The sequence below is a fragment of the Procambarus clarkii genome, chromosome 30, assembly GCF_040958095.1.
Source record: "Procambarus clarkii isolate CNS0578487 chromosome 30, FALCON_Pclarkii_2.0, whole genome shotgun sequence".
In the NCBI taxonomy this organism is placed as follows: domain Eukaryota; kingdom Metazoa; phylum Arthropoda; class Malacostraca; order Decapoda; family Cambaridae; genus Procambarus; species Procambarus clarkii.
In genome coordinates, this window is record NC_091179.1 from 8,261,341 (window position 1) to 8,279,979 (window position 18,639).

The 18,639-nt window shown below is 50.9% G+C and overlaps 1 protein-coding gene across 4 annotated transcripts in view; it reads right to left on the reverse strand.

Moving 5' to 3' along the window:
* The window catches only part of LOC138370072 (AF4/FMR2 family member lilli-like), a 307,388-nt gene that overhangs the window by 24,478 nt on the left and 264,271 nt on the right, over positions 1–18,639 (reverse strand). For all 4 annotated transcript variants that reach the window (XM_069333852.1, XM_069333853.1, XM_069333854.1 and 1 more), the window contains one exon: positions 11,909–15,393. In XM_069333852.1, coding sequence (XP_069189953.1) covers positions 11,909–15,082 — 3,174 coding nt within the window. In that variant the 5' untranslated portion in view covers positions 15,083–15,393. The remainder of the gene's footprint in view (positions 1–11,908; positions 15,394–18,639) is intronic.

Below are 18,639 nucleotides of genomic sequence, written 5' to 3' on the forward strand. Positions count from 1 at the left end.
ACAGGTGAACACCGAGGGAGAGGAGGAGTCTGCCGTCTGAAGGAACGGCAGACTCCGGCCCACATAGGAAGCCAATAAGAGGCGGCGTCTCACTCGCGGCAGAGTTGGCGGCAGAAGCACTTGGCACACGCCCTCTCTTCCATATGTGTCGCTCTTCCCCCCCCCCTGCCACCCCCGCCGCCTGCCTGGTGTGTCCCTCCCAAACCTTCCACACCTCCCACGCCGCCACCACACCTCCCACGCCACCACCACACCTCCCACGCCGCCACCACACCTCCCACGCCGCCACCACACCTCCCACGCCGCCACCACACCTCCCACGTCACCACCACACCTCCCACGCCACCACCACACCTCCCACGCCACCACCACACCTCCCACGCCACCACCACACCTCCCACGCCGCCACCACACCTCTCACGCCGCCACCACACCTCTCACGCCGCCACCACACCTCTCACGCCGCCACCACACCTCCCACGCCGCCACCACACCTCCCACGCCACCACCACACCTCCCACGCCACCACCACACCTCCCACGCCACCACCACACCTCCCACGCCACCACCACACCTCCCACGCCACCACCACATTCATAACCTGACAACTTACTTCACCTTCGGCCGTACCACCTTTCGGGTGGCTTAATCTTCATCAATCAATCTTCACCTTCACAAACATCTTCGCTAAGATCCTTATGAAATTGAATGTACGAAACAAGTAGAGACAACACTTAAGTAAACAACACAACAACAAAGGATCGCCGTACACACACACACAGGGGGAGACATGATCACAACCTACAAAATCCTCAGAGGAATCGACCGGGTAAACAAGGATAAACTATTCAACACTGGTGGGACGCGAACAAGGGGACACAGGTGGAAACTGAGTACCCACATGAGCCACAGAGACGTTAGAAGGAACTTTTTCAGTATCAGAGTAGTTAACGGATGGAATGCATTAGGCAGTGTTGTGGTGGAGGCTGACTCCATACACAGTTTCAAATGTTGATATGATAGAGCCCAGTAGGCTCAGGAACCTGTACACTAGTTGATTGACAGTTGAGAGGCGGGACCAAAGAGCCAGAGCTCAACCCTCGCAAGCACAAATAGGTGAGTACACACACACACACACACACACACACACACACGTGTTGAGTGTAACGAAACGACCCAAACAAGGTCGTTTGACTCAAGTGCCTAATATTATAATATTATATAAGACCCAAGTGCCTAATATTAATCCATTTAAGATGCCTGTCCCAAAATCATCTCAAGATAACCTCAAGATCTCTCAAGATAACCGAAGAACACACTCATCACACAGGTCGGACGTCCTCCATAAACAAAGCTTTTCATCCACCTCATTATTCCCTTACGTTCAAAAACCTCAGATCTTCGACTCCATTAATTACCACCCCCGCGTTTCACATCCTTTGAATAACAATAATTCAATTAAAATTATATTCTCAAATGGGACGTGTCATCAAACGAGTCAAGACGGAAAGTTACCTACGGCCTATCACCACCACCACTTGAAGCAAGTTACAGCTCCGCTCCTGTGTCAGGTACGTCCACTCCGGGCTCACCATAGCCCGTGCTACTTGCAACTTTCTGTTCCTAGTAACTGAATCTTAAACAACAACCTCTTCAAGCGCCACGTAGTTGCTTTAATTTGCATGAATATTACATTTCAACATTCGGCCGTTAGTTGCTTGTTCTAAGTGAACAAGTGTTCTAAGAAGAACATTCTAAGTGTTCTTGATTACTGAGCTATTCCCGTTACCATGGAAATGATAAGTCATGTGGGCTTTAGCTTAAGATTGAAAAATCGAGATTTTCCTTTACAACTGCTACTGTTTACAGAGTGAAGGCGTGGTGAAAAATATCATACATGGTATTAAATATACATGGCCACAGACGATATATATACATGGCCAGAGACGATATATATACATGGCCACAGACGATATATATACATGGCAAGACACGATATATATACATGACCAGAGAAGATATATATATACATGGCCAGAGACGATATATATACATGGCCAGAGACGATATATATACATGGCCAGAGACGATATATATATATATACATGGCCAGAGACGATATATATACATGGCCACAGACGATATATATATACATGGCCAGAGACGATATATATATACATGGCCACAGACGATATATATACATGGCCACAGACGATATATATATACATGGCCACAGACGATATATATATACATGGCCACAGACGATATATATACATGGCCAGATAAGTGAAACTGGCTTGGAGGCGAGACTTGAGACAGTTTCGTCACCGTGCGTGACCTAAGACACTCTTAACTGGCCATTACGTAACGTAACCGTCCTACATAACCAAACTATACAAGGTTTGGTTATGATACCTGGTTGATGGGGTTCTGGGAGTTCTACTCCCCAAGCCCGGCCCGAGGCCAGGCTTGACTTGTGAGAGTTTGGTCCACCAGGCTGTTGCTTGGAGCGGCCCGCAGGCCCACATACCCACCACAGCCCGGTTGGTCCGGCACTCCTTGGAGGAATACATCTAGTTTCCTCTTGAAGATGTCCACGGTTGTTCCGGCAATATTTCTTATGCTTGCTGGCTCCGGCTCAAAGTAACCCCCCATACATTCAATAACGAGCACAGGCAACCATTTTGTTACTTTTTTTTTTTTTTTTTTTTTGAGATATATACAAGAGTTGTTACATTCTTGTACAGCCACTAGTACGCGTAGCGTTTCGGGCAAGTCCTTAATCCTATGGTCCCTGGAATACGATTCCCTGCCGCGAAGAATCGTTTTTTCATCCAAGTACACATTTTACTGTTGCGTTAAACAGAGGCTACAGTTAAGGAATTGCGCCCAGTAAATCCTCCCCGGCCAGGATACGAACCCATGACATAGCACTCGCGGAAAACTTTTAGAGCGCAACTTGTCAAAGAGTTGCCATATATTATATATATATATATATATATATATATATATATATATATATATATATATATATATATATATATATATATATATATATATATATATATATATATTATATATATATATACACGAGAAAATGAACGAAATTCACAGCAAAATATTACAATGAGGCTATTGGTCTCTGGCGAGGAGTGCCGCTGACGGCGTGCCTGGCACTCTACGTCAATAAAGGGCACTAATGGCGTCAACACGACGCCACAGGTTGACGCACTGTTTATCAACAAATCATTACGACGCCTCAGTCAGCACACGAATTCATGGCAAAAGTGAACATACATAAACACTGGCTCTAGGTCGTCAGACTCACTGCTGTAATTAAGGCCAATGTGGGTGTGTGTGGGGGTGTGTGGGTGTGGCAGGGAATATTGGTGGGTGTGTGTGGGGGTGGCAGGGAATATTGGTGGGTGGGGGTGGCAGGGAATATTGGTGGGTGTGTGTGGGGGTGGCAGGGAATATTGGTGGGTGTGTGTGGGTGTGGCAGGGAATATTGATGGGTGTGTGTGGGTGTGGCAGGGAATATTGATGGGTGTGTGTGGGTGTAGCAGGGAATATTGGTGGGTGTGTGTGGGGGGGGGGTGGCAGGGAATATTGGTGGGTGTGTGTGGGTGTGGCAGGGAATATTGGTGGGTGTGTGTGGGGGTGGCAGGGAATATTGGTGGGTGTGTGTGGGTGTGGCAGGGAATATTGGTGGGTGTGTGTGGGGGTGTGGCAGGGAATATTGGTGGGTGTGTGTGGGGGTGGCAGGGAATATTGGTGGGTGTGTGTGGGGGTGGCAGGGAATATTGGTGGGTGTGTGTGTGGGGGTGGCAGGGAATATTGGTGGGTGTGTGTGTGGGGGTGGCAGGGAATATTGGTGGGTGTGTGTGGGGGTGGCAGGGAATATTGGTGGGTGTGTGTGTGGGTGTGGCAGGGAATATTGGTGGGTGTGTGTGGGTGTGGCAGGGAATATTGGTGGGTGTGTGTGGGGGTGGCAGGGAATATTGGTGGGTGTGTGTGTGGGGGTGGCAGGGAATATTGGTGGGTGTGTGTGGGGGTGGCAGGGAATATTGGTGGGTGTGTGTGGGTGTGGCAGGGAATATTGGTGGGTGTGTGTGGGTGTGGCAGGGAATATTGGTGGGTGTGTGTGGGTGTGGCAGGGAATATTGGTGGGTGTGTGTGGGTGTGGCAGGGAATATTGGTGGGTGTGTGTGGGGGTGGCAGGGAATATTGGTGAGTGTGTGTGGAGGTGGGGGGGGGTGGCAGGGAACATTAGTGGGTGTGTGTATTAATGCTACGGCCACGACACACACACACACACACACACACACACACACACACACACACACACACACACACACACACACACACACACACACACACACACACACACACACACGGTGTGCGAGGAAGCGCAAGTGAGAACAGCGCAAGAAGAGTGGTAGGAAATAACGAAAAATGGAATCAGAGTAAATGTTTGACAACATTTTTGACAAGTTCTTAAATTATAATTGATAGGAAGCACTTTACACGTGGTTGTACGAAGCGTTGGCGGGGTATTGGCGTGGTGTTGGGGTACTTGCCTAGTTCTCACCTAGTTGTGCTTGCGGGGGTTGAGCTCTGGCTCTTTGGTCCCGCCTCTCAACTGTCAATCAACTTGTGTACAGGTTCCTGAGCCTACTGGGCTCTTATCATATCTACACTTGAAGCTGTGTATGGAGTCAGCCTCCACCACATCACTTCCTAATGCATTCTATTTGTCTACTACTCTGACACTGAACAAATTCTTTCTAACGTCTCTATGGCTCATTTGGGCACTCAATTTCCACCTGTGTCCCCTAGTGCGTGTGACCCTTGTGTTAAATAGTCTGTCTTTATCTACCCTCTCAATTCCTCTGAGAATCTTGTATGTGGTGATCATGTCCCCCCTAACTCTGCCCAGTGACGTGAGGTTTAATTTCCGTAGTCTCTACTCGTAGCTCATACCCCTCAGTTCGGGTACTAGTCTGGTGGCAAACCTTCGCTCCTTAGTTGGCGTAGTGTTGGCGTAGTGTTGGCGTAGTGTTGGCGTAGTGTTGGCGTAGTGTTGGCGTAGTGTTGGCGTAGTGTTGGCGTAGTGTTGGGTTGTCAAGTACGTTTAATGAGACAATACAATACACCCCAAGAGGATAAATTAGTCTAGGCTAGGCGATTTCAACCCTTCAGTCTTGGAGTGTGTGCTCTTCTCTCTCAGTTTGCTCTCCAACATCTTCCGGCCCGATACCTGCCCACCTCATCGACGTGGGCAGAGTGGCGGTAAATCTGACCGTGAAAGTCCCGTAAGATACACGAGGAAGGATCTCCCTCCCCACCACCTTTACCGCGTGAAGCAAAATGTCTCAATAATCCCAATAGCTGAACCTGGATCCCAAAGTGTACCAGGCGTGACACACTCCCAGTACACTCAGGGGTGAAGACTGATTACACACAGAAATCACACTAAAATGATACATCAAATGAACAAATCCACAAGGGCCGTGACGAGAATTCGAACCTGCGTCCGGGAGCATCCCAGACACTGCCTTAATCGACTGAGCAACGACAGGGTTAAAAGAGTTGAAACCGAAGTTCTGATACCTGGTTTTGATACGTACCTGATACCTACCTGGTGAAGACTGCAGGAAGCCACTGTGTTTACGTTCTCTGACCACACTACAGTCCTTCAGTACCACCACACAGCAAACACTAGGCAAGAGTCCCTTCATGGGAGACGTCAACAGTTTGTCTTTGCTCTTGTAGGCGAGTTCGTTCGCAGCAGAATTTGGCTGTCAATCTCTTTCTGATAAGACAAACTCAGCTAGTGGATAACCGACCTGGGGACACCACTCGTACGCAAGAGTCGCTCCAAGCAACAGCCTGGTGGACCAAGCTCTCACAAGTCAAGCCTGGCCTCGGGCCGGGCTTGGGGGAGTAGAAGAACTCCCAGAACCTCCATCAAGCGAGTATCAAGCAGGCTATTGTGAAGGGTAAGTGACCCTTCGGTAAGTAAGCTGTTTGAAGACTTGATCTTAAGTGAGTGTTTTGTATTGAGGCCTAAATAAGCTCATCTTGAGTACTGTGTAACTTGCAGAAAGTTACTAAAGACCTCGAGGAACCCACCAGTAACTGCCTCGTTATCTTGAGATTATCTTGAGATGATTTCGTGTCAGCGCGGCCCGGTCCTCGACCAGGCCTCAACCCCCGGGAAGCAGCCCGTGACAGCCGACTAACACCCAGGTACCTATTTTACTGCTAGGTAACAGGGGGCATAGGGTGAAAGAAACTCTGCCCCATTGTTTCTCGCCGGCGCCCGGGATCGAACCCGGAACCACAGGATCACAAGTCCAGCGTGCTGTCCGCTCGGCCGACCGGCTCTCGTGACGTCTCTGCTGTCATGACCATGTATCAGGTGACGTGGGGGACACCACCAGCACCCACCTACTCCAGTGGAGAGAGGACGTCACAGGGGTGACGTGGGGGACACCACCAGCACCCACCTACTCCAGTGGAGAGAGGACGTCACAGGGGTGACGTGGGGGACACCACCAGCACCCACCTACTCCAGTGGAGAGAGAACGTCACAGGGGTGACGTGGGGGACACCACCAGCACCCACCTACTCCAGTGGAGAGAGGACGTCACAGGGGTGACGTGGGGGACACCACCAGCACCCACCTACTCCAGTGGAGAGAGGACGTCACAGGGGTGACGTGGGGGACACCACCAGCACCCACCAACTCCAGTGGAGAGAGGACGTCACAGGGGTGACGTGGGGGACACCACCAGCACCCACCTACTCCAGTGGAGAGAGAACGTCACAGGGGTGACGTGGGGGACACCACCAGCACCCACCTACTCCAGTGGAGAGAGGACGTCACAGGGGTGACGTGGGGGACACCACCAGCACCCACCTACTCCAGTGGAGAGAGGACGTCACAGGGGTGACGTGGGGGACACCACCAGCACCCACCTACTCCAGTGGAGAGAGAACGTCACAGGGGTGACGTGGGGGACACCACCAGCACCCACCTACTCCAGTGGAGAGAGGACGTCACAGGGGTGACGTGGGGGACACCACCAGCACCCACCTACTCCAGTGGAGAGAGGACGTCACAGGGGTGACGTGGGGGACACCACCAGCACCCACCTACTCCAGTGGAGAGAGGACGTCACAGGGGTGACGTGGGGGACACCACCAGCACCCACCTACTCCAGTAGAGAGAGGACGTCACAGGGAGCGCCCGGGTAAACCTTATATATGGCTTGTCCGTACCTTATATTTATGTTATGTTATCCACATGTTGTGATGCTTTTGACGATGTCGAGGGGCCAGATTCACGAAGCAGTTACGCAAGTACTTACTAACGTGTACATCTTTCCTGAATCTTTAATGGCTTTGGCTACATTTATTAAACAGTTTACAAGCATGAAAACTTGCCAATCAACTGTTGTTATTGTTATAAACAGCCTCCTGGTGCTTCGGAGCTCATTAACTGTTTAATAATTGTAAATAAAGCCTCCAAAGATTGAGAAAAGATGTAAGGATTCGTAAGTGTTTGCCTAACTTCTTCGTGAATCTAGCCCGAGAGCTCATCTACACCAACAGCCGCTGCTCCCTGGAAGGAGGGGGGGGGGGGGGGTTGGTGTGAAATATATGTAGCAGATATAGAGGAAAGATTTAAATTGGTTAGAAAGGCGGGGTCCAAGAGCTAATAGCTCGATTCTGTAGATACAAATAGTAAAACACACACACGCGCGGACTTTTTTCAAAAACGCGCGAGCGCGCGTGCGTGTGTGTGTGTGTGTGTGTGTGTGTGTGTGTGTGTGTGTGTGTGTGTGTGTGTACTCACCTAATTGTGCTTGCGGGGGTTGAGCTCTGGCTCTTTGGTCCCGCCTCTCAACCGTCAATCAACTGGTGTACAGATTCCTGAGCCTATTGGGCTCTATCATATCTACATTTGAAACTGTGTATGGAGTCAGCCTCCACCACATCACTTCCTAATGCATTCCATTTACTAACTACTCTGACACTGAAAAAGTTCTTTCTAATGTCTCTGTGGCTCATTTGGGTACTCAGCTTCCACCTGTGTCCCCTTGTTCGCGTCCCACCAGTGTTGAATAGTTCATCCTTGTTTACCCGGTCGATTCCCCTGAGGATTTTGTAGGTTGTGATCATGTCCCCCCTTACTCTTCTGTCTTCCAGTGTCGTAAGGTGCATTTCCCGCAGCCTTTCCTCATAAGACAAACGTGTGTGTGTGTGTGTGTGTGTGTGTGTGTGTGTGTGTGTGTGTGTGTGTGTGTGTGTGTGTGTGTGTGTGTGTGTGTGTGTGTGTGGTGTACGTACTCACCTAGTTGTGCTTGGACACACACACACACAAACAGTAAGTAGTAGAAACAAGTTGATTGACAGTTGAGAGGCGGGCCGAAAGAGCAGAGCTCAACCCCCGCAAGCACAACTAGGTGAATACAGGAATTCTCAAGAGGAATTGATAGGGCAGATAAAGACAGGCTATTTAACACAAGGGGCACACACACAAGGGGCACACGCACTAGGGGACACAGGTGGAAATTGAGTGCCCAAATGAGCCATAAAGACGTTAGAAAGATTTTTTTTTTGTGTCAGAGTAGTAGACAAATGGAATGCATTAGGAAGTGATGTGGTGGAGGCTGACTCCATACACAGCTTCAAGTGTAGATATGATAGAGCCCAGTAGGCTCAGGAACCTGTACACTAGTTGATTGACAGTTGAGAGGCGGGACCAAAGAGCCAGACCTTAACCCCCAGCAAGCACAACTAGGTAAGTACAACTAGGCAAGTACATCCGTGTGTGTGTGTGTGTGTGTGTGTGTGTGTGTGTGTGTGTGTGTGTGTGTGTGTGTGTGTGTGTGTGTACTCACCTAGTTGTACTCACCTAGTTGTGTTTGCGGGGGTTGAGCTCTGGCTCTTTGGTCCCGCCTCTCAACCGTCAATCAACAGGTGTACAGATTCCTGAGCCTATCGGGCTCTGTCATATCTACACTTGAAACTGTGTATGGAGTGAGCCTCCACCACATCACCCCCTGTGTGTGTGTGTGTGTGTGTGTGTGTGTGTGTGTGTGTGTGTGTGTGTGTGTGTGTGTGTGTGTGTGTGTGTGTGTGTGTGTGTGTGTGTGTGTGTACTCACCTAGTTGTGCTTGCGGGGGTTGAGCTCTAGCTCTTTGGTTTCGCCTCTCAACTGTCAATCAACAGGTTCCTGAGCCTACTGGGCTCTATCATATCTACACTTGAAGCTGTGTATGGAGTCAGCCTCCACCACATCACTGCCTAATGCATTCCATCTGTTAACTACTCTGACACTGAAAAGGTTATTTCTAACGTCCCTGTGGCTCATTTGGGTACTCAGTTTCCACCTCGCGTACCACCCGTGTTAAACAATTTATCTTTATCTACCCTGTCAATTCCTCTATTTTGTAGGTAGTGAGACATAATCACTACCTACAAAATTCTTAAGACAACTGTAGCACTAGAGGCTGAAAAGGGTGAAGTTTACACATTCACAGCGGCCCCCTCTCGCGCCTGGGCCCCGAGTCATCCTTCGCCCATTCTAAGCGCTGCTGGAGGAGGCAATTGCCACCAGGTGCCTGCCACCTGTGTCCGCCTGGCTGCCATTGCGAACGCTCATCACGTCAGGGGGGGAAAGTGGTCTCTGTCGCACAAGGTCAGCCAATCCGACTCGACAACCAGATGTCAATCCGAAACAGCAGATGCACAGGTCGCTCTCACCCGTCTCGTGGACACTGTTTATACTACACTAATGCACCTGTCTCGCCCGTCTCGTGGACACTGCTTGCACCATGACTGTAAAGCTACCGCCCAGTTGGGTGGGTGTGAAGTACATGAGTGTAAAGCTGCCGCCCAGTTGGGTGGGTGTGGAGCACATGACTGTAAAGCTGCCGCCCAGTTGGGTGGGTGTGGAGCACATGACTGTAAAGCTGCCGCCCAGTTGGGTGGGTGTGGAGCACATGACTGTAAAGCTGCCGCCCAGTTGGGTGGGTGTGGAGCACATGACTGTAAAGCTGCCGCCCAGTTGGGTGGGTGTGGAGCACATGACTGTAAAGCTGCCGCCCAGTTGGGTGGGTGTGGAGCACATGACTGTAAAGCTGCCGCCCAGTTGGATGGGTGTGGAGCAAGACTAGTAACTGTGTGACTTACCATAGAATTTGGTCTGCTCTGTGTGTGTGTGTGTGTGTGTGTGTGTGTGTGTGTGTGTGTGTGTGTGTGTGTGGGGGGGGGGGGGGTAATGGGGGAGGAGGAGGAGGTGCTCTGGCTATGCCATGTCCAGAACTAGTAAGTGTAGTGTTGAGTAGTGGGGTTAGTTGTGGGTGTAGCGTGTGTAGGGTCAGTTAAGCGCGTTCCAACACCGTGTACTCCTCTCATCTTCACCCTCCTCTCTCCGGCTACCTTCACCTCTTAAAAAAAATACTTCACATTCTGCGTATCTATGTTATCTACTTTCTTAAATGCCGTAACTTTTCTTGCCTTTCATGCACACATCTAGGCATCCTAAACGACAGCATTTTCTTTCAGCAACGGAGTTCTCAACATATTTATGGGATAGAATAATAGAATTTATTTAAACAAAACAAAAAACGGCCGTTTCCCCTTTCTAGATGCCTTTATGCATATCTTGGCATACAAATATTGTGCAATATTGTTAGTGTCTTAAAGATTATATTTAAATGGTTCCCGAGCGACATATATATACGTAAATGCAGGTGCTCTAAATTAGTCTTTTTGATGTTAAGTGTGCAATGTTAATGTTTTGATAAATGGTGGAAGAGTCTGAGGAGCAAACACTATAAAGTATTTCATATACTGTAAACGCAGCACAAAGGACTGGTGTGCACGGCTGTAGCTAGACCCTGGTCGTATATACAGGACTCTGCTAACATACACCATCAACCATTGTAACTTTGTGTATATTTCAGGCACTTGAGGTTATCTTGAGATGATTTCGGGGCTTTTTTTAGTGTCCCCTCGACCAGGCCTCCACCCCCAGGAAGCAGCCCGTGACAGCTGACTAACACCCAGGTACCTATTTTACTGCTAGGTAGCACTGACGAGGAACGTCGACTGTATAAGTAATTATCAAAAGAAGGCACGAAGTCGGAGGCACTGTATGTGTGCGTTTGTCATTTCTAAACACATGGATGTATGACCCTAGTTGTACTCACCTACCTGTGCTTGCGGGGGCTGATCTCTGGCTGTATGGTCCCGCCTCTCAACTGTCAATCAACTGGTGTACAGGTTCCTGAGCCTACTGGGCTCTATCATATCTACATTTGAAACTGTGTATGGAGTCAGCCTCCACCACATCACTGCCTAATGCATTCTATCTGTTGACACTGAAAAAATTTCTTTCTAACGTCTCTGTGGCTCATGTGGGTACTCAGTCTCCACCTGTATCCCCTTGTTCGCGTACCACCCGTGTTAAACAGTTTATCCTTATCAACCCTGTCAATTCCTCTGAGAATTTTGTAGGTTGTGATCATGTTTCCCCTTACTCTTCTATATGATGTATGATCCTATCTATGTATGCCAGCTCCGAAGGAAGATGTGTAATGTTTTGTGATAGTTGAAATTTCGAATTAGTCGATCAGTGTGTGAATGGATGTGTATTTTAAATGTGCCTGATTAGAGGATAATGAAGTGGTGTCGTCTTTAAATATACCGGTGTGGGTGAGCGACTTTTGGTAATAGTAGAAACCATGTTGGTAATTATGATAAGTACATTTAGTGCCTGTTTCTGATGCCATGGTATGATGAGTGACTAGTGACGTGTGACCCTGTACCATGGAGACATAGTTAATGAGGGTGTGAGCATATGCGTACGGAACAGGCGGCGACAACTCACCTGGGCGAGGGAGCGAACCTCGTCAGGATCGCGCCAGGTAGAGATGGCTGGTCGGCGCTTCTCCGGAGCTGCTGCAATGGGCGCTCCAGGCTTGGGCTTCATCTCTGTTGGGGCACGTTCGAAGATGAGGACCCGTTCGGCCACGCTGCCCTGAGTGAGGAAGGGTCTGATGGCTACCCCTGCGCTGTTGTATCCGGTGGTGGGAGACTGCGATCTCTCTCTGATGTGAGCTTTCTGTTGATCGGTCAGCTCGGGGTGCGGCAGAGCTGAAATGCTGCCAGCGACCAGCGGCTCCGGCGACCCTGCCTTCCTCATTTTACGTAACTTGCGTCGGTAAAATTCAGGCAGGGTGGAACCCACTTCATCCGCTTGGATGCTGAGGGTCCCCCTCCACATGGAATCTGACAGCGAGGTGCTGCCATTTTCGAAACGGGTCCGCGCCATCATGACGCGTCCGTCCCCGTTAACGACTTGCTTCGAGATGCTGCGGTAGTCATCCAGCCGCTGCGAGGAGTGTGGGTGCTGTTGAGACTCCTGGTAACGAACCTTAGCGAAGTCCACGGCCGACATGTCGCCTTCGACTGCCTTTCCTGTCTGTCGGGCGGGGGAGTCACGAGTCGTGGCCGCGTTTGACGCCTGTCTTATGACGCTCTGCTGCACCTGCTGTTGCCTCATGTTACTCTGCTGCAGCTGCTGTTGCGTTTGTTGTTGATGTATCTGTTGCTGTATTTTTTGTTGTGCCTGATGTTGCTGCTGCTGTATTTTTTGTTGCTGAATCTGTTGCTGGGTCTGCATCTTTTGTTGTTGACCCTGTTGCTGTTGTTGGATCCGCTGTTGATGAATTTCTGTTGGCTTGTCAACATCAACAGTGACACTGATGGAATACTTGGGTCTCCTGGCCTGAGCAGGCAGCTCGGTTGTCTCAGAGTGGGCCACAGTACTGTTGGTGAGGCCGCCGGTGATGACAGTATTATTGGCCGGGTGGGCGGGGGAAAGGCTGTGGGTGGGGATGGAAGGTGCAGACAAGGGCCGAACCTGACCGATGGGTCTCAAGTGGTCGCCGTCATCAATGAGCGTGCCGGTCCGGAGAGCGTGCATTAGACGCTCCTCCTCCTGGTCGACGGCAGACATGGTCACAACCTTGTGTCGAAGTGGCACATTGGAGTACTTCTGGGCTCCTGAGCCCTCCACCCGCGTCTCCAGCGTGGTGATGTAGTTGGTGGCGGTGCTGCTGGTGGAGGACGAATACGAGGACGCCGCCCCCGCAGACGATACGGCGTGGGAAGAGGAAGTGTGACTTTGTTTTGATTTTCTTTCAATGATTGCTGGTTGTTTGTTCTTGAGGGGCCAAGTGGAGGTGTTGGGCGGAGGTCCTTCGTTCCAGCCGGGCTGAGATACCGGCGGGTTTGGAGAGGCAGAGCGACGGCTACGAGCCTCATGCTCCGTCTGCATGCGTGACCACTCCGTCGACACGGAGGTGTCGCTTCTGGCTCCGCCATACCGTCGTGCAGCTGCATTGGCACTAGGGCTGTTGTTTGAGGGGCTCAAGCTACTGCTGCTCATGCCGCTGCTGGCCATGTTGCTCGCCATGTGAGCAATCTGCTGTTGCGCAAATCGTCCAATGCTGCTCATTGCGCTAGACGAAGACATTAAAGATGCGGGGCCAGTAATGTGATCAGCAGCGTGGGCAGCCGCGCGGGAGGTTATGGCCATCTGTCGTTCGAACCTCTGGAGCGCCTCCTGGATGGTCGAGGGGGCGCTCTTTGGTCGTTGCGACGCCAGGGCGGCGACCGCGGCTGCGTGGTGACGCGCCTTGTCCTCCAGCACAAAAGAGTTCACCAACTCTTGCAATGACGCCTCGAAATCAGGATCGCCAAGAAGATTGAGAGGACTATCCTGCTGCTGCTGAGCAGGATCAACACCTGGGTAGGATGAGGATCTCTCAGGGGGCGGGGGCGGCTGGGTAAGAGTCCCCCGAGGAGACTGGGGAGCTGCCGGGGCTACGTAGGGCCGGGGGCTGCCCTGTGTCAACAAGGGGGAGGTAGGGGAGGTGTAAGCCTGACGGGGGGACTGTGGCGCCGATTGGGCAGCGTTGTTGTTGTTGGGATACAATGGTTGTTGCTGGTGTTGCGCGCCTGGCGACTGTGGCGCCGAGCCCGGGGGCACGTAGGGGCGTGGGGAGGTGTTGAGGGTACGGACGGGGGAGGCGGCGTGGGGCCTGCCGTTGTGAAGGGCAGGTTCCACTAGTTTTCTGGACACCACTGGCGAGGAGCCGGGCGGCGCAGGACTGAGGCTCCTGGCGGGCATGCGCGGCTTGACGTTCAGTGAAGGCTGCCCGGCGCAGCTCGGCTCTCCAGCTGCAGCCTGCTCGGCCCCGTCGAACAGGCTGCTGCCCTCTGAGGTAACGCTGTGGTAGCGGATAAGCTCGGTGGGGTTCAGACCGGTCGTCTTCCACGTCTGGTAGATAAGCTCGGCCTGATTGGCGATCTGCGCCGCTATGGTGGAGACGTCGTCGGTCTGCATGAGTTCAGAGAAGAGTTGAACTGCCTCATGATGACGCGGGGCGCCCGTGGGCGGCTCCGGGCCGGGGGCCACGCGCCCTGCCCGCTTCTCCGCCGCCAGCTCGGCCAGCGTGCCCACCAGCTCCTCGTACTGGCGACCTTTCTCCTGATAATGTCGCTCTGGTTTCTCCTCTTTATCGAAGCCTTGTGCCCACCGCTGCACGGCAAGCGCTATGCGTTCTACATCCGCCCCTGAGGGTGGAGGCTCCTGTCGGTGATGCCGCTGCTGCTGCTGCTGCTGCTGCTGCGTGGGCCGGGGTGAGGGGGCGGCTGCCGGCGTGTGGGACAGCTGCTGCTGCTTCACTTCCTCCCCTCTACACGCTGTAAGCCGTTTACCTGCAGCCTTCTTACGGTTGGCTTCAACTATTTTCAAAATGGCCTCTCTGTCAGGCTGGACAGTGCCTAGTCCACTGTCTGGGTCGGTGAGGGTGACCACTACTGGGACACACAACCCATAGTGCGCGGGACAGGGCGCGGGCGCGGCGCATGAATTTACGCCCACCACGTGTACGCCGCGGCACGCACGCACACGGCACGCACGCAACTCCACACGACTACTGGCGACCCTGGTCACCGCCGCACGCCCGCACTGGCCGCGCACATTCTCAACCATAATAGCCGGGGCGCCAGGGGCGCGCCATCACCGGTGCCTGGTCCGAGGGCACCTCTCTCACACACCACTACACTACCACACACCACTGCCGCCACTCTTCTCTGTGGCCCACCACTGCTCACTCGTGTTCCCGGTGCTCTCTCTCTCACTACACTTGCACCAGCACATCCCAGGCTGCGGGGTCGAGGATCACTGCTCAGGCAGCACACTCACACACACTGGACTCCAGACGCCACACTACTGGCTGCTGTAGCTGCTGCTGTTCCTCCTCCCGCTCCTCACTCCCTGGCACCGCTGCCAACGGCACCCGGCTAAAAATGACACAATAATATTAGCTGGGCGCGGCGCCAAAGCCAGAACCAGCAGCCACTAGTCCCCCTGATGTTGGGAACTCCTGCCCTAGCCAACATCTACACTACTCCCCCCCCCCACACACACACACTTGTCCTGCCTTCCAGATCTACCCTGCTCGCCCACTCCCTCGTCTACCTGAGCTCAAAATGTGTCTACCCGTCACCAGTTACCGGAATTTTGTCTACTCTCTATTCCCGAAGACTGTGCCACCTGTGTCCCCTACCTATCCATGTTCTGTTACGATCTGTCTTACGACTGGCGTGTTTTGTCTAACGTCACCTGTTTCCTTCCTAATCTACTGCTTTCTTAATTAAATGTACCCGTTTCATGATAAATATAAAAATGATAAATCTACATGTTTACTGATTCATTTACACATTTCTAATAATGTGGATATTTCCTAATTACATTAATTTACCTGTTTCACAGTCAAATTTTCTAGTTTGCACATTAAAGCACCCATTTCATGATTCATCAAGCCATTTCCTGAATAAGCTACCGGTTTCACGATTAATCTACCGGTTTCACGATTAATCTACCTGTTTCTTAATTAATCTACATGCTTCTTGACAAATCTACCTGTGCCCAACCCACATGGGCCAGGGGGGACCATCCAATCTGTGTTCAGTCTCATTTGCCTGAAATCCATCCCGTCTAACCGGGAGAGTCCTATCCCACTGCTAGCTGGGATAGGACCCTATCCCGCCTGCCTGTGTCCCATCCCATCCGTCTTCCTACATTGTATTACATAGCCTGTAATCCAACTACATGTCGGCTTATTCTGGCCAAGCCTCGTGAAGACTGGCCAGGTTTTGTACCATCTACCTGCATTCATCTATTGTACCCATCTTCAATTTACCTAAACCACAACACACCACCTGGTACCACTCAATCAATGTGCTGGTACATCTATACGTTCCTGCGAATCCCTCAGGGTCTATCTAATCTAATCCCTCAGGGCCTATCTAATCTATAATCCCTCAGGGCCTATCTAATCTAATCCCTCAGGGCCTATCTAATCTAATCCCTCAGGGCCTATCTAATCTAATCCCTCAGGGCCTATCTAATCTAATCCCTCAGGGCCTATCTAATCTAATCCCTCAGGGCCTATCTAATCTAATCCCTCAGGGCCTATCTAATCTAATCCCTCAGGGAGTATCTAATCTAATCCCTCAGGGCCTATCTAATCTAATCCCTCAGGGCCTATCTAATCTAATCCCTCAAGGCCTATCTAATCTAATCCCTCAGGGCCTATCTAATCTATTCCCTCAGGCCTATCTTATCTAATCCCTCAGGGCCTATCTAATCTAATCCCTCAGGGCCTATCTAATTAGGGCCTATCTAATCTAATCCCTCAGGGCCTATCTAATCTAATCCCTCAAGGCCTATCTAATCTATTCCCTCAGGGCCTATCTAATCTAATCCCTCAGGGCCTATCTAATCTAATCCCTCAGGGCCTATCTAATCCTATCTAAACCAGCCTATATTACCCGTCTCTTGGTTCCTCAGAAGGTTCTGAAGTACCAGTACACAAGGCTCTGACCATAGAGTAGGCCTATACATCAATAGTGTCACAATATATTTCAAATATAAGACAACACCAACACAAGTTTCAGAGTTCAGCCAGTGCTTGATGGTTTGTGTTCTTAGGGGCTTTAATTAAGCATAGTAATTCACTGACACTTGTATCATTAGTCTTGAAGCGACGAGTCTTACACGCTGCGTTTGTGGGGAGGAAAAATTGCATTAAGGGTGTAGAGATTTGACAATAATTACAAATAAGCAATTATAAAGGGTAAAGTAAATGCTGTTCTCAGGTCCTCTTATAAGTATTATATAAGCCAACATGATCAAAATGCTCACTCCTGCTCTCTCTCTCTCTCGGCTATCACACTTATTGCTCGCTCTCTCTCTCTCTTGGCTATCACACTCATTGCTCTCTCTCTCTCCCTCCCCCCCCCCCCCGTCCAACTACTTGGGCAAGACAGTAGAGAGACGGTCTCGCTTTATGCAGGTCGGCGTTCAATCCCCCGACCTTCCAAGTGGTTAGGCACCATTCCCCCCTCCCCCCCACCATACCCCGTCCCATCCCAAATCCTTATCCTGACCCCCCCCCCCCCTTCCCAGTGCTATATTGTAATAGCTGAGCGGCGCTTTCCCCTCATAGTTCCCTCCCTCTTCCCCCCCCCCCCGGCACCGTGCCTGTCTCAGGCACAGGTCCCCCCCCCCACCACGTGCGTCACAACCGTCATTGTCAGCAGTCTGGTAATGAGGTGTGGGCGGGAGGAGACGCCTTTTGGGGCCAGAGATCACTTCGCAAGATGTGGCATCATTCCTTGCCCCACACACCCTGGAAACACAAACCGAAACTCTCTCTATTTTCCGCTTGTTACAACTTGTAATAAAGTTGTTACATCTTGGCTTAACGTGTTTATGACGTATTAGAACGTTGTTACAACTTGCTATATTGGTTGTTATAACTGGTTAGGTGGTGTTAAAACTTGTTCGAACATTGTACCAACGTCGTAGTTTCAGTGTGTGTTTGGCGGGACATACACACACACACACACCTCACTCAACTCCTCCTTAATACAAAATTTTCATTAAGATAATTGTAATTTTTTATAGATGCAATTTACGGATAATGAAATACACACAAGATTGATCTCACTCCACAACGTGACGATGCTTGGTCAACACCCTCCCCGTTAGGGATGTACCCCGTACACACAGGTACGTTGACCAGACCACACACTAGAAGGTGAAGGGACGACGACGTTTCGGTCCGTCCTGGACCATTCTCAAGTCGACTGTGATTTGAGAATGGTCCAGGCCGGCCCATTTACCAGACAGGCAAGGTAATTGTTGAGTAGAAAGTGCTAAGCCAGCATGACTCTAGAGCACTTAAAAGGGATATAGGAGGAAGAGGAAGCATCCCAAACCACTTGGTTCATCCAGGATCGAACTCAGACCTTGTATAAATGGAGCGCGTCGCTGTACCGAGCCTGGACGGAGACCGGGCCGCGGGGACGTTGAGCCCCGAAATCATCGCAAGGTAATCATACAAATCGCTTGGATTAAAAAAAAATTACAGTAAAGAGTATTTTCGCGTGATACTACCTTAGTAAATGAGCCATGTGGGTTACCACCTTCCACTCAATGTGGAGCCCCTACACACACAAATCACAATAGCGTGATGCATC